This window comes from Muscardinus avellanarius (assembly GCF_963383645.1).
Source record: "Muscardinus avellanarius genome assembly, chromosome: X".
NCBI classification, from domain to species: Eukaryota; Metazoa; Chordata; class Mammalia; order Rodentia; family Gliridae; genus Muscardinus; species Muscardinus avellanarius.
In genome coordinates this window covers 109,097,184-109,122,629 of record NC_137792.1, presented here as the reverse complement: position 1 = coordinate 109,122,629, position 25,446 = coordinate 109,097,184, and the positions used below count along the sequence as shown (strand labels likewise).

The window sequence follows — 25,446 nt, the reverse complement described above, 5'->3', positions numbered from 1 at the left end:
CTCCAAAATGCATACCCAGCCCTTATTTTTTCTTCTGTAACAGGGTCTTGCTAGGGGCTGAAGCTGGTCTTGAACCTTTGATTCTTTCTCAGCATCTCAAGTACTAAAATGACAGGCGTGCCCCCACAATGCTTGGCTCACTACACTTTTTTTGGTGCTGAGGATTGAACCCAGGGGCATCCTGCCTCTGAGCTACACCCCCAGCCCTATTTTATTTTGAAACAGGTGTCACTAGATTGCTGAGTCTCATTACATTGTGGAGGCTGGCCATGAACCTGTGATCCTCCTGTCTCAGCCTCCTAAGTACTGAGATTACAAGTGTGCACCACCACACTTAGCTTCAGTATACATCTTTTAAAGCCAGGATTCAAACCCACCTGACCATTTGCCTCGTGGATATCAGAATGTGTGAGGGGCTTAATTCAGCTAGACCTTCTCTGGAAAGTCCAGTCTTATACAGACCTGGATAGGTTTGGAAATGAACTTAGGGTGGAATTTCAAGTGCAGGAAACAGGCCAGGGCTAGAAGCTGACTGGGGACAAACTAGAGAGCTAAAAACCATTTGCTTCCCCAAATCTACGGAATTTCATCTGTGCTCTACCAGTTTCAGGAGCTTGTGTGTGAGCGTGAGAGGAGTCCTTTACTAAGCAGTACACAAATATATTATTGGTAGTCTTCTTGCTGTCACTGCCCACGAAGCACAGCCTCCTCATCGCCTGACAGCACTCCACTTTCTACTCTGTGCAGGAGGGAACCAAGTCTCCTTTGGAAAGCCCTCTCCTAAGCTAGATTGCAGATGCTGGGATGGGAGGGCTGAGTCATCTTCCTCTTCAAAGAAAACCCAAGTGTACCAAAGCCACATAGCAGAAGTATGTTTTCTATACAGATCATTTGTTTCAACACATGGCTGCTCTTCTAGGCTATCAACCCAGAGCTGAGGACACTGACTTCTTTCTACCCCCGAAAATATCTTTCAACAGCATTTGTGCTATTCCCCAACTCCACAGGCAGCTATCAGCAGGACTGCATTTCTTTTTTCTTTTTTTTTTTTTTGGTACTGGGGATTGAATCCAGGGGTGTTCTACCTCTGAGCTATCCCCCACTTTTTTTGCGGTACTGGACTGAGAATTGAACCCAGGAGCATTCTACTTCTGAGCCTACATCCCCCAGCCCTATTTGTGTGTGTGTGTGTGTGTGTGTGTGTGTGTGTGTGTGTGTCTGGGGATGGAACCCAGGGGCATCCGACCTCCAGACTACACCCCCTGCCCTATTTTATTTTTTATTTTGAAACAGGGTCTTACTAAGTTGCAGAGGGCCTACGTAGCTGAAGCTGGCTGCAAACCTGTGATTCTCTTGTCTCAGCATCCCAAGTACTGGAATTACAAGTGTTTGTCACCATGCCCAGCTATTTTTAAATTTAAAAGCGGGTCCTAGCCCACGGTGGCGCATACTTGTAATCCCCGAAGTTGGGAGGCGGAGACAGGAGGATCACGCTGGTTCGGAGCCAGCCTTGCTGGTTTAAGAGACCCTGTTTCCACATAAAAAGGTAAAAAAATAGGTTTGGGAGTGTAGCCCGTGGGAGTATATCCCGGAGGTAGAAGGGCTTCCAGTACAACCAAAAAAAAAAAAAAAAAAAAAAAAAAAAAAACAGAGGGTCCTAAACTGGTTGTAGTGGTGCACACTTGTAATCCCAGCACTTGGGAATCAGACAGTAGAATCTCAGGTTCAAGACCATCCTTGGCAACTTAGTGAGGCACTGTTTCCAATATAAAAAATAAAATCAGGCTATGGAGCCCATAGGTAGAATGCCCCTGGGTTCATTTGCCAGAACCAAAATAAACAGATAAAAAATAAAACAGGGTCTCAATAAATTGCTGAGGCTGGCCTCAAACCTGCAATCAGGAGTCCTGGCTCAGCTTCTCAAGTACTGGGATTACAGAATGAGCCACTGTATCAGGCTCAGGCCATCAGTTGTCTCTGCCATTAGACAAAGAGGGTCAAAGTGGTCTAAGGCAACTGGCTTCAGAGCTGGACTGTACAGCATGAGGCTTCTATTCACCCTAAGGACAGACTGATGGGTGTTTTTGAGAAAAGCCCTGGTCTCATTTACATACTTTTTCCCTTCTAATTTTGGGGATTAAACTCAAGGCCTTCTGCATGCTTGCTAAATGCTCTACCAGTGAGCTATATCCCCATCCTTTTTTATTTTGAAACAGGGTCTCACTAAGTTGCCCAGGCGGGCCTCAAATTTGCAATCCTCCTGCCTCAGGCTCCCAAGTAGCTGAGATGACAGGCATGGGTCACCAGCCCCTGTAGAGGATGACTCTTACAGCGCCTTGCCTGGAGCTCTCATTTCTACTGGCCAAGGCAAGTAGAACTAGGCAGGTGGGATGGCAAAATAGACTCTGACCCTTTAATCTTCATTCACCTACAGCTCTAATTCCAGAATACAGTGCTGTGTGGCAGGGAAAGTACTGGCTTCTGTTCTCTCCCCTAATAGAGTGTTGCGTTATTTCACAGCATGAGATGTTGCCCACAGGGTTCACGCCATGTGCCCAATAGCAAAGAGAAAGTATGGCGAGCTTAGATGCCGGGCAATTCCCTGTCCAGAACAAAGGCTGATGAACCAGATCTCACTATAAACCCAGAGACCCATAGCTGAACATCCTTGCTCTCTGACCCCATGAAAAAGCAGCTGATACCTATATTTTTACATAGCTCCTATAATAGAAGGGATTTTTATTATTTTTAAGGAGAAGTCATATGGGCATTGATTGCACAAAACCATTTCTCAGTGCTCTCTTCTACTTAAATCAGAACACACCATGATGAGAATCTAATGCCAAAACAAGATCACTGGTCATTATCTAGGGTACAAATACACACATAATTGTTTGATACTTTATTGAATGCAAAAGCAAGCTGTGCTTCATTATACAGAGTTGAAGCAGGAGCCCAAGGAGAGGAGGATGGCCAAGGCTTCCTTGGCAGGGAAGATGTGAGCCCCATAGTCCTGTTGAGTTGGAGGAAGATCAGCCCATGTTCTGTCGGTTGCCATAGCCCCTGGGGTGAGTATCCTTCCAGTCATCCCATTCTCGTGCTCTGTGCAGTTTTTGCTCATCATCCTCTTCCTCCTTTTCTTCTTGATCTTCCTGTTGCTGATCAGGTATTTTGAACTCCGCTAAAGTGGGGATATAGGAAACTGGGCGTGAGAAATCCAAGTCATGGCAATGAGGAGCATTAGGGGTCTTGGCGCCACTCTAAACATGACCACAGACAATGAAGACAGAAATAGAGCTAGCTGTCTGCCCTGGGCCCAGCAGAAGTGGGGATAGTACTTATGCTAATTACTCCTAATACATGCTAAATAATAATAGAAAGGATGCTCTGATTAGGCATGGTGGCACATGCCTGTAATCTCAGTACTTGGGAGGCTAAGACAGGAGGATCACAGGTTCAGGGACAGCCTCCGCAAAAGGCTGTTTTGATATAAATATCAAAAGGGCTGGGAGTGTAGCTTGGAGGTAAGATGCCCCTGGGTTCAATCTATAGTGTCCCCCCCAAAAGGAGAAAAACAGGATGCTCTACATAGTTCTTATAAGAATAACCAATAACCTCTATCCTAAATAAAAACTTCACGCTAATAATAAAACTCAACAATCCAAAACCACTAAAATAAAAAGTATTTATAGTGGTAGTCCACATTCCCCCTTGGATGTGTACTTCTTACTTTCCTAAATAAATCTGCATCCCCCCCCTCTTTCTTGCGATCCTCCAGCCTCAGCCTTCTAAGTATTGAGATAATCCCAACTCCTTTTTATTTTGAAACAGTCTTGCTAATTTGCCGAGGGCCTTGCTAAATTCCCAAGATTGGCCTCAAAGCCTCCCCAATAGTGGGATTATAGACGTGTACCACCATACCTGGTTATGCAATTTTTTCTTATGAAAATCATGGGCATTAGAACCCAGAACAAAGAATGCCTGTTTATGTGTTGTTCTGCATGAACTTAGAACAGGTTCTGATGTCCAAATATCACTTATGCAGTACACACCCAAAAGAAATTAAGCTAACTGCTACATTTTGTTTACATTAGCTTTTTTTCCTTTATGAGGTAAAGCAGCTTTTTCCTGGCCAGCCTGAGTTTGCCCATGAAAAATATTTTCATTACTATGATGAAGAGTGAAATATGTGGGAATCTGATCTCTTCTCACAGTTTAGGAGTCTGATATTCTTTTTCTTCTTTTAACCCTGTTATGGAAAATAAAAGATACCAGAAACCACACAAATAATTTACATACGTTTTTACAAGGAGGTCTTAGAGCTCAATTCCAGTCAATGAACAGTTCTTTTGTAGCCTTCCCAGAAGTGTCTTCTTGTCATCATTCAAATCATGAGCCCCCTCTCCCAATGAAAGTAATCACCGTATTGCTTTTCACAATAATGGCTTCCTAGAGTTTATTACAACTTTATTACCCAAGTGCGCATCTCTAGACACCACAGTCATCCATTTGTACTACATTCATTTTTTTACTCAATGAATTTTAGTACAGAATTGTGCAACCAATACCACTGTCCAATTAAAAAGGGTTCTATCGACCCCCATATATCCCTTGTGCCCATTTATAGTTAATTCTCATTTGTTCCCTCCCCCGGTCCCTGAAACCACTCACTTACCTTCTGGCTCCATAGATTTGCCTATTCTGGACATTTCATATAACAGAATGTGGTCATTTATGTCTGACTTCTTTCACGCAGTATGTTTTTGAGGTTAGTGTTGCCTATTTACAAATATTTAAAGCCGGGCATGGTGGCTCATGCCTGTAATACCAGTACTTGGGAGGCTGAGACAGAAGGATTGCAGGTTTGAAGCCAGCCTTGGCAACTTAGTGAAGCTCTTGACAACCTAGTGAAACCCTGTTTCAAAAAAAAAGTAAATAAAATAGGGCTGGGGTGTAGATCGAAGGTTGAATGACCCTGGGTTTACCCCTAGAACAACAACAAAAAAAATTTTTTTTGCGCTGGGTGTCATGACTTATACCTATAATCCCAGTACTTGGTGAGACAGGAGGGCCAGAGGTTTGAAGTTAGCCTCAGCAACTTAGTGAGGCTCTCAGCAACTTAGCAAAACTTAGTGAGACTGTTTCCAAATAAAAAATAAAAAAGAGAGAGTAGGGCATGGTGGCTCATGCCTGTAATCCCATTACTTGAGAAGAGGATGGCTGAGAAGAGGATGGCAGGTATGAGGCCAGCCTCAGCAATTTAGAAAGATCATCAACAACTTAGTGAGACCCTATTTCAAAATAAAAAATAAGGACTGGGGGTTCAATCCCTAGTGAGACACACATGTGCGCGTACACACACACACACACACACACACACACACACACACACACACACCATTATGAGTTAACTATTGAAGAAGCTGGCCATTTGCCCTGTAGAGTTTCCCAAAGCCTAGGTTTTGCTGATTGCACACGCATGATGCACTCTAATATCCTCTGTATTTCCTATAGCTTGGCAACTGCATGCAGAGACTTCATTCAACTCATGTTGATCCCTTTGGCATGATTATAGGTGGTGTAGCATTCCTCCATCAGGAGGCATATAATACCTGGGTTTCATTTGTCTTGACTGGTATGGATTTGTTCCTCTAAAGTCACCAGACTGTGGTACTATTAGTGACGGTGGAACCTTTACGATGGGGGGGCCTAGTAAGAGGTCTTCAGGTCACAGGAGGCATGCTCTTGAAGGGGACAGTGGTATTATGGCCCACTCCTCTCTCCTGTTCTGGGGGGGGGATTGAACCCAGGCCCTTGGCTTATGCTATTTAGGTATGTTATCACTGAACTATACTAAGTCATCCATTATTCCTTTATGAAGACAAACTGTCCAGTGGAAATATTATCAAAATGTATACTTAGTCCTTTTATTTTTGATACTGGAGATTGAACCCAGGGGGTGTCCTATCTCCACGCTACACTTCCAGCCCTTTCTTTTTTCTTTTCTTTCTTGCAGTACTGGGGATTGAACCCAGGGGCATTCTACCTCCAAAATACTTTCCCTCCCTAGCCCTATTTTATTTTTATTTTGAAACAGGGTTTTGCTAGGTTGATAAGAGTCTGACTACTTGCTGAGGCTGGCCTTGAGCTTATGATTCTCCCGTCTCAGCTTCACAAGTATTGGGATTACAGGTATGCGCTACCATGCCAGGCTTACTGAGTCCTCCTGATATGACCTTAGTAGCATTCTTTCCTATCTTTTATGATGAAATGTTTTGAGCTCATCTTGAACATTCCCTGAACCACACTTGGACTTATTATTTCTCAAAGATATCCTGTCTTTTTTAATAGGTATGGTATTTTCAAAGCCAGGCATGGTGGTGCATACCTGTAATCCCAATACTTGGGAGTCTGAGATACAAGAATTGAAGATTTGAGGACAACCTCAGCAGCTTAGTGACAATCTCAGCAACATAGTGAGACTCTGTTTCAAAACAAAACATGAAAATGGCAGGGAATAAAATTAAGTGCTTTCAATGATTTTTTCTCACTAAAATGATTTTGTAGCTAGGTGTGGTGCTGACCGCTTGTAATTCCAGTATTGGCAGACTGAAACGGGAGGATCACAGGTTCAAAGCCAGCCTTGGCAACTTAGCGAGTCCTTGTTTTCAAATAAGAAAGAAAATAGGTCTGTGGGTATAGCCCAGAAGTAGAAGGACCCTGGGCTCCATCCCCAGTAACATACACACATAAAATAAATAAATGGTATTTCAATAGCACAATCTAGGTTACTAGGTAATGTCATTGAGAGTGGGCTAGTACTTGTTTCTAAAACTTTTCAGTGGATAGAGCAAGAGCATAAATTTAATTTTTATTTATTTTTGGTACTAGGCATTGAATCGAGGAACATTCTACCCTAAATACTTTTTGTCTTTTTTTTTTTTTTGCTATAACTATCATATGTATTACAACTGTTATAATTATAAACCTCACAATGCTGTAAGAAGCCATATAAAGCTTTAAAAAATTAGGTGTGTATGTGGGGGGGGCAGATAGAGTCCTTTGTATTTGCCACTGAACTGTCATCTCTAAGTAGCTGAGGCTGGTCGTGAACCCACGATCCTCCTGTCCCAGCCTCCCAAACACTGGGATCACAAGCATGTGCCACCACTCCTGGCCTTCACTCCTACTTGAATATCCAAGTTTTTGTCTGATATCATTTTCTTTGGCCTAAAGAAATCTATTACTAGTTTTCTGGTAAAGAACTTTTTTTTTTTTTTTTTTTTTTGTACCAAGGACTAAACCCAGGAACATTCTACTTCTGAGCTATATCCTTAGCCCTATTTTATTTTTTATTTTGAAACAGGGTCTTGTTAAGTTGTTGAAGTTGGTCTCAATCCTGCAATGCTACTGTCTTAACCTCCCAAGTACTGGGAATACAGGTGTGCACCACCACACTTGGCTCCCTTTTTTTGTGTTTGTGGTACGGAGAATTGAACCCGGGGTGTTTTACTTCTGCCCTACACCCCCTAGCCCTTTTTATTTTGAAATACGGTCTTGCTATGTTACTGTTCATTGGCTTCAAACCTTTGATCCTCCCATCTCAGCTTCCCAAGTACTGGGATTACAGGTGTGGGCCAGTGTGCCTCACTTGATGAAGAATTTAGCTTTAACTTGTCTTAAAATATTCTAATTACACCTTTATTTTTATGGATATTTTTAATGGCTATAAAATGATGGGTTGACAGTTACTGATCCCCTGGGACTTCAATGATGCTTTCCCATTTCTGTCTCTCACTGTTTCTAAAGGGAAGTCAGCAACAATTCCTGTAATTGGTCTTACCTGGAGAATGTGTATCTGATCTCTGTGTGCTTTCAAGATTTCCTTTCTTTGGTTTTTCAGTGGTTTGACATGCCTATGTGTGGTTGTCATCACATTTAATCTGCTTGGGGCTTGTTGAAATTCTCTATAAATTTATGTTTCACAGATTTGAGGAAATTTTCTGGCACCATTTATGTATGGCCACCCGCCCTCTCTCTTTTCCTTTCTTTTGTGGTTGAGCTATACCACTGACCCTATTTTTTTTAAGTTGCTGATTATCTTGCTAAGTTGCTGAGGCTGGCCTTGAACCTGCAGTCCTCCTGTCTCAGTGTCTCAAGCACTGGGATATCAGACAGGCGTGGGCCACCATACCCAATTCACCATTTATTTCTTAAAATTTGTTTGTGCCCCTTACCCTTATTCTCCTTTTCTGTTGATATTCCAACTGCATATAATTAGACATTTTTACTTGTCACTAAGGTACTATTTACTTTTTCTAATCTTTTTTCCCAGTGTAGGTAATTTTAATTGATCTTGAAGCTAACCTCCAAGCTATGCCCTCAGCCCTTTTTAACATTTTCATTTTGAAACAAAGTCTTGCTAGGTTGCTGAGGCTGGCCTTGAACCCGCAATCCTCCTGCCTTAGCATCCGAACTACTGAGATTACAGTCCCAGCTTGACATTTTCTTCTGTCATTGCTGGTCTACTACTAACTTCATTCAGTGATTTTTAAATTTCAGATGATATATTTCAATTGCAGAATTATGTTTGTAGCTTCTATTTCTCACCTGAAATTTATTTTCATTCATTACAAGCATATTTCCCTCTCTGTCCTTGAGCACATAAATAACTCTTTTAAAGCACTACACTGCTAATTTCCAATGTGTGAGTTACCTTGAAGATGGTATCACTTGATTTTTTTCCTCTTAAATCTAAGTCACATTTTTCTGAAGTTTTCATGTCTAACAGTTTAAGACTGAATCCTGGACATTGTGATTAGTACACAGATGGTTCAACATAAGATGTTTTGGTTTTACAATGTTGTGAAAGTAATATGCATTTAGCAAAAATTGGATTTCAAATTTTAAATTATGATTTTTCCCCAGGCTAGCAACACACAGTATGACTGCCATGATGTTGGGCAGCAGCAATGAACCATAGCAACCAGCAAACCACCTTGAGGGTAAAACCACACTCTTGTCCTAGGTCCCCAAAGTGCGTGATAATGGCCCCCCTGGGGGAGGTGCTAGAATGAATATAGATACAAATGCAAATTTGTAGCTGCATCTTTCTGGTTTTTTGCTTAAAAAAGGTAGATGCAGAGAGAAAGAGAGAGACAGACAGACAGACAGAGACAGAGAAGATATCCAGGGAGAAGGGGTGATTTTTATTCTCAAAAGGGGCAGTAAGCCAAATAAGTTTGGGAACCCCTGCCAGAATGCTGAATTGCTAAGCTGTGACATCTGCTAGGCTATGTGAATTAAACCTGAGCTACACCTCCGGCCCTTTTTATATTTTATTTTTAAATAAGGTCTCGCTAAGTTATTAAGAGTATCACTAAGTTGCTAGGCTGTCCCTGAACCTGCAATCTTCCTTACTCCGCTCCCAAGGACTAGGATTAGAGGCATACACCATCATGCCCAGCTCTAGTTTGTAATTTTTAATCTCCTATTAAGTGCTTGCTTTATACAAACTTCTCTGTCATTACCAGAAATAGAACTGCTGTCTATGGCTATCTAGCTGTTTTTTTAGGTCTTATTTGGAGAGATTCGAAAACTGCTATTACTGTCCCCATCGTCCTACAATAATCTGCTATTTAAAATTGTCCTACATGCTAGGTATGGTGTCATACACTTGTAATCCCAGTGCTTAGGAGGCTGCGACAGGAGGATCACAGGTTCGAGGACAGCCTCAGCTACTTTAGTGAAGCCTTCTGCAACTTAGTGAGAGCCTATTTCAAAATGAAGAATAAAAACTAGGCTAGGAGTTTAGCTTGGAGTAGAATGCCCCTGGGTTCAATCCTTATTACTAAAAAAAAAATTTCCTACAATAATCTGCTATTTACTTTATTAACATGACACTATCTAAAATTTTGTTTTAGGGAGTACTAGAGGTTGAACCCAGAGATGTTCTACCTCTGAGCTATACCCCCCAGCCTTATTTTATTTGGAAACAGTCTAAGTTACTGAATCTGGCCTCAAATCTGGGATCCTTCTTTCTTAGCCTCCTAAGCACTGAGAAAACAGGCATGTACCACCATGCCCAACTTATCTAGAATTCTTTTTATTTTTTTGCCCGGAATCTATTGCTCAGAACCTCGGGCCAGACTGTTCCTAAAGGCCAACAACATTTGCTCAGAATTTGTCAGGGAGTAAGGAAACAGCAATATTAATATTTATTTTCCTCCCTCCCCTTCATACCTGGTGCTGCTGTGGCTATTCCTTGATCTGGTAAGGCTCCATGTTTCTGATGCTGCTCATACCAGTCACTCACCGTCATAGTTGCCAGACTTGGATAGCCAGCTCCGAATACTCTGCAAAAATCACAACGCACTTAGAAATCTAAACAAAAGTAGCAGCATTAAACAGCCTTTTCATTTTGATGACATGGCCTATGTCTGTTTCAGCCTCAGGCCTCAACCCAGCTCTCTTTGGAATAGTTGTACAAACTCCCATAAAGAGACATAAAAAGAGGCATGGAGAAAGGTGTGCTTAAGTCAAGGGCTATCCCCAGAAAAGAAATAGCCCAGGAGCATCTCCTACAAAACAACCCCAGAAGCCAATGGCCCACAGAGCAGAGATGACACTGTGGAAAAGTAATTTCCAGGTGGCTCTGCAAGCTACAGGGAAGACTTTCCTGCCACTCTATGGAATAGCATGATGAACTCAGATTTAATCACAGATGAACAAATAAGTCTTTTTGAAAACTGCAGTTAAAGGCAGGAAGAGTGATAATGAAAAAGTAATGTACATATACAATTCTCCATTAGATTCTATTTTTCTTCGTCCTGTTTTTTATGTTTAATCTCAATGTCAAGGAAATTATTGATAAGGACAAGCATCAGGAAAATTAATATTCCTTTGGTGAAAGAACAGCCTCCATGGGGGAAATCATGATTTTTCTTTCTTTTTTCAACGTGGTGTTGGAGTTTGAACCCGGGACTTTCTACAAGCTAAGTCTGTGCTCTACTGCTAAGCTACAGCCCCAGTCCCTCAGACATGTCTTTTCAACAATGCCTATTGTTACTTATGCACTGCTGTTGAACCATCAAAACAGTCCCTGTTTTGATGGTTCGACAGGTAAGCTACTTTCTAGTACTACTTACTTGGCTTGGGCCTTGTTCCGTGTGAGTATGAAGGGTTTCATCATCGGCTTCTCCCGAGGAGACGCTTGTTGAGAGGTTGATGCCTAAGAAGAAAATTAATTTCAAAGTATATTTCCATTTTACCCACCTACCATGCAAGCTTTCAATTCTTTCAGTGCTGCAAAAGCTCTTGATTCAAAATTCACTCTTGTGGGTGTGTCTGAGGGGATGTGGTACCGGGGGTGGGATCCAGGGGCATTCTACCTCCAAGATATACCCAAGCCCTATTTTTTTTTTTTGCTGTACTGGGGATGGAACCCAGGGGCATTCTACCTCCAAGATACACCCCCAGCCCTATTTTTAATTCATTACTCTGAAACAAGGTCCCACTGAGTTGCAAAAGGCCTTACTAAATAGCTAAGGCTGGCTACTAACCCAGATCCTCCTACCTCAGCCTTACAAATGTTGGGATTACAAGCGTGCGCCACCACGCCTGGCTCTTAGTTTTTATTTTTATTTTGAAACAGGGTGTCTACCAGAGGATCGCGGCTGGCGGACAGCCTCAGCTTAGTGAGGCCCTTCGTAACTCAGTGAAACCCTGTTTCAAAATAAAGAATAAAAAATTGGGCAGGGGTGTAGCTTGGAGGTCAAAAGACTCTGGGTTCCATCCCCAGACCCGCAAAAAAAAAAAAAAAAAAAAAAAAAAAGAAAGAAACAGGGTCTCTGGGTCGATGTAAGTCTCACTCCTTGATGAGGTTGTCCTCAAACCTGCAACCTTTTTGTCTCAGCCTCCCAAGTAATGGGATTACAATTGTGTACTACCACGTCTAGCTATTCAGATATACCTCTCTTAAGGGGGACTGAGCACCTTGCTAAAAAGAAAATTCTCTCAGGAATCTGCTTACCACAAGGAAAAAAATTACTTGGCTTTGGAACATTACCTCCAAATAAGGAGATTCTAAAGTGTCCTTCCATGTTCCATCTAAATTTCCTGAGTTGAATTTGAAGGTCTTTTCCTCAGCTTAGCTTTCAGTGGAAAAGCAAAATTAAGACCCATGTTCTAAAACTCCTTCTAATTTAAGTATGTTATTCAGTCTCAAGGACCCCTAGAACATATTCTTTTGTTTTTTGACATCTTTTACTTATTTGTTTTGTACTGGGGATTGAGCCTAGGGGCATTCTACCTTTGAGCTACATCCCTTGCCCTTTTTTAAATTTTAAAGCAGGGTCTCACTAAGTTGCAGAGGTTGGCCTTAAACCTGTGATCCTCCTGTCTTAGCCTCCCAAGTACTGGGATTACAGGCACACGCCACCAAGCCCAATCCTAGGGTGTTTTATTTTATTTTACTTATTTATTGTTTGCAGTACCGGGGATGAAACCCAGGGGCATTCTATCTCTGGGCTACGCCCCCATCCCTATTTTTTATTCTTTATTTTGAAACAGGGTCTCGCTGAGTTGTAAAGGGCCTCATTAAGTAGCTGAGGCTATCCATAAACCACGATCCTCCTGTCTCAGCCTCCCAAATGCTGGGATTACAAGCCTGTGCCACCACACCCTGCTAATACCAAGGTATTTTTGAAATGAAAGCTCTTAATTGAAAGGGGAAAGAACGAGCTATAATACCCTGGCTTTCAAGGGACATCCTGAAACAAAGTATGTTAAAGAAAAGGTTCTCACATGGTTCTAGCTCTATCAACCCCAGAACTAGACCCAATACTACCAGAGAGAACATTAAAAAACCCACCAAAGAAGGGGATGGGGGAGGACCAGAAGAGTCTAGCCTCAAAATATGAACAAAACATTCATTTAGATATGCTCACAGGGCCTTCTGGCCTTAGAATACTAATTGTTCAGTCTTTGATCTCTTAACACATAAAGAACCAGGTTGATGTTAACCTGAGGTAAGAGCTCCTGGGCTAATTAGTACAGCTCAAATTAGGAAGAGGTTTTTCTGAGGACTGAAAGAAATGCCTGTGACCAGCTGATAAATTTGACTCAAATCGTGTTGCATCTTGTACAAAAGAGCAAGTAGCAGCAGAGCCTACTCTACTGAAGAACCAAAACAGGGTTATGATCTTCAAAGACAGCCAGAGCTGTTTTACAGTGGGTTTTCTTTACTAGCATTCTGAACCTTCTGGGCATGGATGGAGATGTCTTTGCTCTATAGTCTCCTATGTGGGTGATTTAAAGGGGTAGGAGTGCATCTTTGTGTAAGGTTAAGGTCTAATTCTTTCTCCATATTAAAAATATCCCTTGGTCTCTTTTCTCTCATCCATTCCCATCCTATTCACCCTGCCTTTTATTATAGTCAAGCAAATTTGTTTGGAGGTGGGTACTGGGGATTGAACCCAGGGGCATTTTACCTTCAAACCATACCTCCAGCTCTTTTCCTTTATTTTGAAACAGAATCTTAATAAGTTGCTGAGTCTTGTTAAATTTCTGAGGCTGGCTGCAAACCTGTGTGATCCTCCTGTACAAGCCTCTCAAGTACTAGGATTATAGGTGTGCGCCACCAGGCCCAGCTTAAATCAAGCAGAATTTAAAGTCTTTCCTTCCTTCCTTCAGTAGCCACAACTTTCCAAGGCTCAAACCAGCTTTTATTACAGGAAAGTCTCTCTCATTTTCTTGTGACAAAATCCCAAACAATTACAAGTCTACTGCAGATTACAAGCACTGGGGGACACTATTATCAGAGAGATAATAGTGATAAATCAGAGAAAGCTACCCTAGCGACCCTTAAGTTCTTCTCCACTCATTCTAATAAATACAGTGATTTTACGGAGACTAACAAGGATGTGTGTGTGTGGGGGGGGGGTACTAAGGATTGAACCCAGGGGCATTATACCTCTGAACTACACCCCTAGCCTGATGTTTTATTCATTGTTTTGAAACAGGATCTCACTAAGTAGCTGAGGTCCTCATTGAGTAGCTGAGGCTGGCCTTGAACCCGGATCCTCCTGTTCAGCCTCCCAAGTACTGGGATTACAAGCGTGCACCACCACACCTGGCTGACTTACAAGGATTTTAATTTTAATATTCAACTCACTGATGGCAGCATTTTGAGGCATGTGGGCAATGACCAGGCTTACCTGTCTTGACGAGTCTTTTTCTTTCAGGATCTTTATTTCCTGGTCAATGCTCTCAGTCTCCTCTAAGCTGATACCAATCCACCTCCGAAGGTGAAGGAGGTAATACTCACGAACACACTCATCATCTGCCTGACCATCTTCCACAGCAGATTTCAGAGCAGACAGCCTATGCTCCATCTCCTTCTTCTGCTTGTATCTGTTCCATAGAAAAGCATTACCCATGAACTTAAAAACAAAGAGGAATTCAAAGGGACACAGTAAAGTTTTACTTTTCTAGACAAACAGGTAGTAAGTATGCAAATCTCTTCCTTGGCAGTAATATAGATACTATAATCTGGATCCTGCCGCCAGACAGTTCCCTCTGATCACAAAGCAAGGAAGGACCCCACAAGGGGCTAAGAAATAACATGCTAAGGGCAGAGAAGTTGAGATGTAACCTGATTTCAACAAGTCCTGCCATCATCTTTAGGGATGTCAGTACCTTAGTCATTTAATTAGATCAGCCTTGACTCAAGTTGGGTGCTTAGTGTCTCATGAGTCTTCCCATAGGATTCCATTTGAGTTATATGTTCAAAGAATCACATAATCCTAGGGGTCATTCATCTGCCACTCATGTAGGAATTCCTTGTGAAAGAGTCTAAAAGTAGTCATCTCCTCTTCTGGGGCAAAACATCCCCAGCTCTACTGTAGCTAAGCTAAGGACTCATAACCACCGTGGCTGCCTTTTTTCTGCTCTCATTCTAATATGTCATCTATCATTCACATGTATGTCCTGAGGACCTACTGTGTGGAAGACAATAGGTTAAAAAAAGTCCTTGCTTTCATGAAGCTTTCATTCTAGTAGGAGAAATTAAATAGACAAGAGGAAAAGATGATTCCAGTGGAGAAGTGTTATGAAGCAGTAAGGAGCACAGCTGAGTGATAGAGTGATGATGGGGAAGTAGGATGCTATTCTATCCGAGGTGGTCAGGAAAGACCTATCTGAAAAGGAGGTATCTGATCAAAGTCTGCCAAAAATAAGCAAGCCATACAGATATCTGAAAGATTTTTCTTGGTACTGGGGGTTGAACCAGGGACATTCTACCTCTGAGTTATATCCCCAAACACTTTTTTTTGTGGTGCTTGAGACAGAACTCAGGGGCATTCTCTCTCTGAGCTATATCCCCAGCACTACTTTATTTATATTTTTAAATTTTGAAACAAGATCTCACTAAATTGTGGAGGGCCCTGCTAAATTGCAGAAGCTGTCCTTGAACCTGTGACCCTCCTGTCTCGGCCTCCCAAGTACTGGGATTACAAGCACGCGCCACCCTGCTGGCTGTGAACTTGCAATCCTCCTGCCTCAGCCTTCCAAATACTGGAATTATAGAAGTACAACACCATGCCCAGCTTTATTTTTATTTTTGAAACAAAGTCTAAGCCAGGTGTGTGGTGTGCATACTTGTTATCCCAGTATTTGGGAGACTGAGACAGGAGGATTGCAGGTTTTTGGCCAGCCTCAGCAACTTGTGAGGCCCTCCACAACTTAGTGGAGATGCTGTTTCAAAATTAAGAATAAAAAATAGAAGCCGGGCATGGTGGCACACGCTTGTAATCCCAGCATTCGGGAGTCTGAGATCACGGTTTGCGGACAGCCTCAGCTACTTAGTGAGGCCCTCTGCAACTTAGTGAGACCCTGTTTCAAAAGAATAAAAAATTAGGGCAGGGGGTGTAGCTCGGAAGTCAAATGCTCCTGGGCTCCATCCTGAAACAGCCAAAAAAAAAAAAAAAAAAAAAAGAATAAAAAATAGGGCTGAGGGTATAGCTCAAAGGTAGAATGCCCCTGGGTTCCACCACCAGTACCACACACAGAGAAATAAATAATATAGGGTCTTGCTAAACTGGTGCGGCTGGCCTTGAACCTGTGATTCCCCATCTCAGCCTCCCACCTACTGAGATTAGAGGTACATACCACCATGCCTGGCAGGTAGGACATTTTAAGAGGGAAAAGCAAACACAAAATTCCCTGGGGAAGGACAGTGTATGACCTGGCATTCTTTGAAACTAATAGAAGGCCAGTGTGGCTGGAATGGAGTGAAAAAAGTGATAGAAAACGAAATCAGAGAGATGGTCAGGGCCATGACATGATACTCTCAGTATCAAGGTATTGTGAGGTGGGAATGCCACTGGGGGCTTTGTTGTTTTTTTGTGGTACTAGGGATTGAACCCAGAGGGACTCTACTTCTGAAACACACCCCCAGCCCTATTTTATTCTTTATTTTGAAACAGGGCCTCACTAAGTTACTGAGGCTGGCCTCGAACCTGCTATTCTCCTGTTTCACCTCTAAAGTACTGGGATTAAAAGCATGTGTCACCACTCCTGACTCACTGGAGGCTTTATATGTGTGTGCTACTGGGGATTAAGACCAGGGACATTCTGCCTCTGAACTACACTCTCCAGCCCCATTTTATTCTTTATTTTGAAACACGGTCTCACTAAGTTGCTGAGGCGGGTCTTGAACCTGTGATCCTCCTGTCTCAGCCTCCCGAGCACTGGGATTACAAGTGTGGGCCACCATACCTGGCTCTCTGGAGGCTTCTGAATAGTACACATGACATGAATACAACAGTGACAGGTAAAGACTTCTAAAACTGTGGACCATTTTGGCTGTTGTGTGGAGTAGGGGCTGGGAAAGAAGGGTGCAAGCAGGGAAAACAATTTAAAAGATACTTTCACTAATTGGTGTGCGATAGCAACTTGGAAAGGGAAAGTAGTGATGGAGATAGCGAGATACAGAAATATTTAGAGTATAAAATGGGAGCAGCACATGGTGGTGTATGCCTATAATTCCCATACTTGGGAGGCTGAGACAGAAGAATTGTAGGTTGGAGGCCAGCAAGACTATTTCAAAATAAAAATAAAAAGAGGTAGGTGTTTAGTTTGGGGGTAGAATACTTCTGGTTTCAATAAATTCCCAGTGTGGGCCTGCCTATATCTATCATCTATCTATCTAATCAGGAACCAGACATAGTGGTGCACGCCTGTAATTCCAGTAACTGGGAGGCTGAGACAGGAGGATCGAAGATAGGAGGCCAGGCTTAGCAACTTAGACCCTTAGCGACCTAGTGAGATCCCATTTCAAAATTTAAAAAAAGGGCTATGGGTTAAACTCAGAGTACCCCTGGGTTCAATCCCCACTACCAAAATAAATAAACAAACAAACAAACGGGCCAGATTTGCTGATTTATTTGAGCTAAGGGCTGGAGGCAGAAAGAAGAATTAAAGAAAAATGCCAAGATTTCCAAGAGAGGCATCTTCAAATATTTCTGCCTGCAACCCCACTCCAGACCTCCAGAATCAGATACTCCTCTGCAGGTGTTCACCCAAATCAAAAGGTCTCAGCCCAAAGTCTATGGAGCAAGTTCAGGGGAAAGTGGTCGGTCCTAGAACTCCCTGAAATGTTATACAGAACTCTCTTACATATTTTTCTTTCTCTTTTTGCTGGGAGAAAAGAAGTTTTGTAAGTTTATCAAATTATCAGCGGGGTCCATGAAGAGGACCATTCCTCTGGAAACACTTCTTTGGAGGTACTGGGGATTGACCCCAGGTGTGTTCGACCTCTGAGCTACACCCGTAGACCTTTTTATTTTTAAACAGGATCTTGCTAAGTCACTGAGCACCCTGATAAATTGTTGAGGCTGGCCTTGAATTTGTAGTCCTCCTGTCTCAGCCTCCCAAGTACTGGGATAATAGGCATGTACCACCATGCCTGGCTTGGAAGCACTCTATTATAAAAAACTGGCTCTTCTTTTACCCAACACGTAGACATTTCGTATGTTATAAATAGCTGTCACACCATTATCATAAGTAGCATTCTGAGTAAAACACTATGAAAGCTAATTCCTATCTCATGAGTACTATTAGGAAGATTCTTTGAGAACATTTAGCCAGTCCTACTGCTCCCTAACCATCCTTCTGGCAGGTACCTAAGTCATGGGAGAAAAACCTTGGGATGTATATAATCCAGGGTAAATTTGGGGCTAGACTAGTGGTCCTTTCAATATATTTTGCTTCATTTCCCATTCCCCTCCCATGTATGGCCCACACACTCTTTTCTCCCTTCCTTCTTTTCAACTCCCCTGTTTCTGTGACTTGGCTCTTTTTCATCCTTAAGATGTCTCCTCAGCACCTGCTTTTTTTTAGGCCAGTGTTTGTAAAACCACTTGGTCTTGGCAAAAGAACATTTTCTCCCAATAAGAGCTTGTATGGAAACCCAGTAAGTAATCCACAAATAAAATCTATCTTGGTAAAATCAGAGAAGAGCTTCCAACATTACTCAGGCAGTGTGGAAATCTTAGGGCTTCAAGGAATAGACTGAAAACCAGTCCTCCACCTTCAGCTGTTGCTTTAGATTTCCCCTGGTGGGCTATTACATGGACACAGTCACTAATCCCCTTGAACTCCCTACCCTTGTGACTCTCCTGACTCTGGGCAATTCTCACCATTCCTTTGTTGTTTTCAAGCTGTTGAAGAATGAAAAGATTAAAGATCTGTTCCAAATGGGTCAATTATAAATCATTATCAAATCGGGAATGTATTTTTTTGGTACTGGGGATTGAACCCAGGGACATTCTATTCTTTGATAAGGATAAGGTTGAGCCTAATGAACATGGGGAGAATGATACCTAATGAGACTGGAAATATAGCCACCAGATCACATAGGACCTGTAGTTACTGGTTTGGCTCTGAGATGAGAGATTCTAGTAGCTTAGACTGACGCATGCTAGTAAAGATGAAGATTCTAGGAAAGAAGATATTTTTCAAAGCTAGAACTGGCAGGCCTCGCTGATAAGACTAGATGAGGACTTTCAGAAAAAGGGAGAAGTTGACACCAACTTTTCGGCTTCTTACATACATACCCGGGTGAATGGCAGTACACTAATTCAGTCGGTGAAGATCAAGGGGTGGGGCATACTTGGGGGCCAAAAAGCCAACTGTTTGGGCTGGGGGTATTTCCTTAGTGGTAGAGTACTTGCCTAGCATGCATGAGGCCCTGGGATTGATTCCCAGCACTATGAGGGAAAGAGAGGCATGGGCTGAGGCTGTAGCTCAGTGGTGGAGTGCTTGCTGAGCATTGTGAGACCTTGGCTTCAATTCCCAGTACTGTCAAAAACAAACGTTTAATTTTATGTTAGGTTAAATTTGAGATGTCTGTGAAACACCCACAGAAAGTGTTAGAAGTAGGGATCTTAATATCAGGAGTGGTCTGGGATACTGATATGAATGTGGTATCCATCTGCATAAAGATAGACATACAGAGGATTGAACCCAGGGACATTCTACCTCTGAGCTACACTTCCAGCCCTATTTTTAAATTATTATTATTATTATTTTTTGGTGGTAATGGGGGTAGAACCCAGAGACTTTCTACCTCCAGGCTATACTCCCAGACCTATTTTATATTCTTTTTGGAAACAGGGTTTCACTGAGTTACTGAGAGCCTCACTAAGTAGCTGAGGCTGGCTTCAAACCAGTGAGATCCTCCTGTCTGAGCCTTTTTTATTTTTAAATTGTTTTAAAACACGGCCTCACTAAGTTGTGGAGGACCTCACTAAGTAGCTGAGGCTGGCCACAAACCTGCGATCCTCCTATCTCAGCCTCCCAAGTAATGGGATTATAAGCGTGCACCATCATGTCCAGCTTTGTCAGACAGTAACAATTGTTCAAAGGGGCTAGTGGTGTAGCTCAGTAATAGAACACTTGCCTAGCACACACATAGCCCTGGTTTCAGTCCCCAGCACCATGAAGAAGAAAATAAATGTTCAAAGATCAAGCTTGCAAACCAAAGTAATGTAAACAAAAACAATGAGATTTTTTTTTTTCTATTTTCCCAACTGGATTTCCTAGGTGATAATATCCAGGATTAGGAGTGGGACATACTGTGAAACACTGTTATCGTGGAAAGTAATATTATTAATGTTCAAACCCTTTGGCCTGATTACTGGTCCTTCCAGAAATTTATCCTAAGTTAACACTGATAGATGCAGCTAAAGATGTTTTCTTATAGCATTGCTTAGAATAAAAACCCATAGTCTAAGTATTTGACAAAAATAGATTATTTTAAATAATTATCTACTGGTATAACCAATAAATATCATGGTTTCAAAAGACATGGGGAAATGCTTGTAATATGATGTTAGGTTGAAAAAAACAGAATAGCTATATTTATAGTAGCATTTGAAATTTATTAGCTAAAATAACTATATATTCAAAAGAAAATATGCTAGGAAGTTACCAATGACATCTACGAGTGCTAGGGTTAAGGCTTATTTTTGACTCTCAAATACTGGTTTATAAACTTTCTACAAGGAGCATTATTATTTTCATACTCAGGAAAAATTGTGATTTCTACATTTTTAATAATCATTTAAGACTCACCTCTCATGCTGATCTCATTCTGAAATCTTTTGTTCATTCCTCTAACCAGATGTGACTACTCTCTCATCTTAATCCACAATGCTGTATCTCTATGGTATTTATAGTCTTTTATTTTTTTGTATAATTATTGGATTACAAGATTCACTAGTCACCTCTTATATGTCAATGGGCTGCCCCCAATTTTTTACACAGGATAGAATTTTGAATTCCACTTTGTATCAGTCTATCCCATATCTTCAAAAATAATTCACTGTAGCTGGGTCTGGTGGCACACACCTGTAATCCCAGTACTTAGGAGGCTGAGGGGTGGGTGAGGGGGAGAATCACAGTTTGGAGGACAGCCTGAAAAAGTAGTGATACTGTCATCAACCTAGCAAGCCCCAGTTAAAAAATAAAAGCTGGGGGTGTAGCCCAGGGTTAGAATGTCCCTGGGTTCAATCCTCACTACCACAGGAAAAAAAAAAAAAAAAAAAAAAAAAAAACCACAGTTATTCACATCCCCTAACCAGCCTTTATTATTTTTATAGCTCTTACCATGTGAACTTATTTACTGGCCTAATGTGTCTCCACTAGAATAAAAACTCTATGAGAGCACTGACTTTGGTTCTCTGACATCTAGAACAGTTCCTGGTACAGAGGGCTCAATAAATATTTGTTGAGCCAATCAACTGTTTTTAGCTCTATAGACCAAGATTCTCCTTTGGGCTTCATGCTACCAGATACCTCCACTCAGATGTCTCTTAGGCACCTCGACCTGTCTCAATACAGAATTCATACTCTGCCCTTTTCCCTCCACTTCAGAAGCACGGACATCTTCCTTGCTGCTCCTTTCTATCCTATCCCCCCAACCAATTCATCACCAGGTTTTCTGCAGACTCAACTCTCCTGAATAAATATATACCCTGTATCCCTTTGCCATTGCTCTAGTGAGCCATCATCGCTTCTATGACCTGAGTCTAGTGTGCTAGTTATTCTGCAAATATAACCATGCTACTCCTTAAAAAGAAACAAAAGCCTTTGGAGGATCCTAGTCAGCAACCAAAGTAAGCTCTTTTGCACAAATAACTTAAAAGAAAAGTATATAAGCTGGGCGTGGTGGCACCTGCCTATACTCCCAGTACTTGGGAGGCTGAGGCAAGAGGATCATAGGTATGAGGATGGCCTCAGCAAATAGTGAGGCTCTCATCAACCCAGAAACATCCCGTCTCCAAATAAAAATAAAAACAGGACTGGGGGTGTAGCCTGGAGGCAGAATGCCCCTGGATTCAATTTCCAGTACCAAAAAACCAAAACAAAAATAAATGAAAGTATCTAAACCTTATGAAATATATGCTGGATACAGTGCTATTTTATGTTTTACTTTATGTTTAACTGTAAGAAACAGGTACCATTAATATTTATATTTTACATAGGAAGAAACCTGAGGCTCAGATAGCCTAAATCACTCACCCAAAGTTCAACGGCTTTTTTTTTAATGTGGTACTGGGAATTGAACCCAGAGGCATTCTACCAATGAGCTATACCCCCGCAGACCAATTTCATTTCTTTAAAGTCTTACTAGGTTGCTGAGAGCCTCACTAAATTGCTGAGGCTGTCTTTGAACATGCAATCCTCCCGTCTCAGCCTCCCAAGTACTAAGATTAGAAGCATGTGCCACCATATCTGGCCCAAAGGCTTACAAGTAACACTGTCCTAAGCTGAATATATCTCTTAATTCTCATAAACTACTCTATGAAGATATATCTATTATTACCTCATTTTGCAGCTAGGGAAACTAAGTAACTTGCCCCAAATCACAGAGTAATTACATGATGGAGCTGGAATTTTATTTTTGTGTGGCACTGGGGATTGAATCCAAGGGCATTCTACCTCTGAGCTATACCCCCAACCCTATTTTTTATGTTTAGTTTGAAACAGAGTCTCATTAGATTGATGTGTTTCACTATTTACTGAGACTGTCCTCCAACCTGTGATCCTCCTGTCTAAGCCTCCCAAGTACTAGAATTGCATGCAGCACCATGCCTGGTTGCAGCTGGAATATAAACACCTTCCCAAACTGGGTGTGGTGGCGCAAGCTTGTAATCTCAGCACTTGGAAGGCTTGGGAGACAGGAGGATTACATAGGTTTGAAGCCAGGCTCAAGTACTTAGACTCTCAGCAATTTAGTGAGACCCTGTTTCCAAATAAAATATGAAATAGGTCTGGGAGTGTAGCCCGGAGGTAGAAAGCCCCTGGGTTCCATCCCTGGTAGCACATGCACATGCGCGCGCGCGCGCACGTGCACACACACACACACACACACACACACACACACACACACACACACAAACACCTTCCCACAGGGTTGCTCCCTCGCATCTCAAGCTCACTTTGGACTGGATCCTACATTTCCAGCATCATTGCTTCCTCTCCCTCCCCCTCCCTTTGTGTTTTAGCATCACATAACTGCTCATGGATGTTGTTCTCTTCCCATAAATCCTGGCCCCAGCGGCTTTACTAATGCTATCATTTCTGCTGGCTAATGCCTTCCTCTTCTATCTCTAGATAACATTCTTTCCATCCTAAAATAAGTAATCATAGGAATACAGGTTTTCCAGGAACTTTCTCTCTCCTACTTAGTCTTTGGCTAGGTGCCCCTCCTGCCTGCTCTCACAGTACCCTGTACATCTATGGCATCACTTTATATTAATATTCTATTTCTATGCCTGTTTACCTCACCAGAGTATATGCTAATCAAAAGCAAGGACCACCCAGTTTGTATTTCAGTGCCTAGATAGTTCCTAGATACAGTGAGCACCCATTCAGTATGTTTTCTTTAAAAAAGCTAAGAGTAAGCAGGTTCCTCAAGGTCACATTATGACATTTTGCCAGGATGATCACCAGTTCAGAATATCATGCATTTGATCCAGTACTCTGTTAGATCCACTCAACAAATAGAATATAAATGGACTACAGGTTGAGATACTGTGCCCTTTGGAGACATTTACCCTATAAAAATATTGCTATGTTACCATATGAAAAAGGCTGGGAGACACTGATAAATCATACTGCTGCTACTAACAACCATAAGTTAGTAGGGGTTTCATGGTGAGATATGAGCAAAAACATCAGAGACTTCTCAAAAACTTCAGGAAAGGTTACTCTCACGGGGCCCATGCTGAAAAAGAACAGTGACATACACCATTTTGTCATACACACACACAAAAACACACGCCCCCCCCCCAATAGCACTGCCACTGGGTAGCCCTCCAGTTACCACTATTGACCCACCTCTCTATTTTAGCCTGTCTTTGAGATGCCATAGCAACGAGGTTAGGATAGGCCATGGAGGAACTAGCAGAGTTATTTTCAGCTGAGTTGTTGGTGGTCTGGGGCAGCTGAAACTCTGCCACATGATAATAGTGGCACTGAGTTAAGAAGTTTATAAAGTGTTCTCGAGCCTGCTGCAAATGCTCTAGACGCTTGCTGGGGCTGACTTGTTTCATGGTGAGGGCTCCTTGCAACGCTGGCACCATCAGGTACTTCAGGTCGGTGGAAGCAATCTCTTCCAAATCTTCATTTCGGCTGGAAAGAGCAAAGAGGGGGCTGTGAAGCCTGGCTGCGCATTCAAACCGGGGATCCTCGCTTCCCAGGGAAGAGGAGGGCTGGGAAGGGGTGGGGCAAAGGCGAGAGACACGGGTTTCAATCTTAAGTGGTCCAGCGCTCAAACCCAGGGCCTAGGCAGTCAGGCGACAGAGTAGTGGGGGTATCGACCAGTTCAGAAGAGAGGCGGACAACGGAAACATGTACACAGAAGGCACTGAATGGAACGGGCCCAGCCTGAGAGATCCTTTCCATCCGGGCGCAAAGGCTCCACCCTTGGTAACCAGGATCACCTTCCCCTTCAGCCCTCTCCCCCGTACCTGAACAGATCGAGCTGCGATAACATTTCAGTCGCCTTCTGGAGTTGCTCCAGTCCCTTTGACACCTTATTCTGGATTATTCTGGAACCGGAGGGTTCAGTCGCTACTTCAACTTCTTCCAGAAGCTGCTGGCCGGTTTCGAACAATTCGGAGAGACGCGGCAGCTCTAAGTCTTCCTCAGACGCTGCCATCTTGAGGTGAAGGAGGAACCCTGAGGGCTTCACTTCCGGGGTCAAAGGCAGCCTCGGCAAAGGAGAATTCCGCGAGGCCCAACGACAACGGAAGTGGCCCGGCATTGGCCAGCTATTTAATTGTTAACCAATCGCTGAAGGGCTTCCGGGAGCAGCAGTTGGCGGGCCCTGGCCGCCGACTTTCCGTACGCTCACCAGACCTGCAGCCTGTACGGAGTCACGGGCATCGGTTGGAAACACCCAACGGCCCGGGACGTCTCTGCGCCCGGAACATCCGGGCGCTCGGAGACCCAGGCAGGCGAGGCTAAAATCCGGGCGCAGCCTTAGCCGGCGGTCGCTCCCCCGGTTGGGTCCCGCCGCCACAGGCTCAGGTCGCCGAGCCACACTCCTGGCTCGCCACGTGCTAGTTGCGCCCGCACCAAAGGGGGCTCCGGGTCCCTCCCAGCTCACCGCCCCCCCCCCTTCCCCTTCGCGTCAATCGCCTCCTCCCAGCTTTGCTGAGAGCCTCTCGCTTTATGCCCGATGATGATTCGGTAACCTGCAACTCTGAACTCCCCGCAGCCACCTAGTTCCCAGATCAGATTTACCACACTCTATTCCCCGGCCCCAAGTCGGGGTTTCTTCAGCCCTGTCGTATCACCTACTACTACGCTATATAGTAGTGATTTGCAAATCTCCCTTACCAGAAAGAATCTGATTCATCTTCGCACGTCTCCTCC

At 42.9% G+C, this 25,446-nt stretch overlaps 1 protein-coding gene across 1 annotated transcript; it reads right to left on the bottom strand.

Annotated features, from left to right (window-relative positions):
* Nucleotides 1-3,032: 3,032 nt before the first annotated feature.
* IGBP1 (immunoglobulin binding protein 1) lies at nucleotides 3,033-24,761 on the bottom strand (the record flags this gene model as incomplete). The annotated part of the gene is made up of 6 exons (XM_080718426.1): nucleotides 24,537-24,761; nucleotides 23,905-24,198; nucleotides 14,217-14,412; nucleotides 11,148-11,230; nucleotides 10,243-10,355; nucleotides 3,033-3,181 (listed from the first exon to the last, which is right to left on the bottom strand). The coding sequence occupies exons 1-6, from the start codon at nucleotides 24,725-24,727 to the stop codon at nucleotides 3,033-3,035; spliced, it is 1,026 nt and encodes a 341-aa protein (XP_080574552.1). The 5' UTR covers nucleotides 24,728-24,761.
* Between the last annotated feature and the right edge of the window lie 685 nt (nucleotides 24,762-25,446).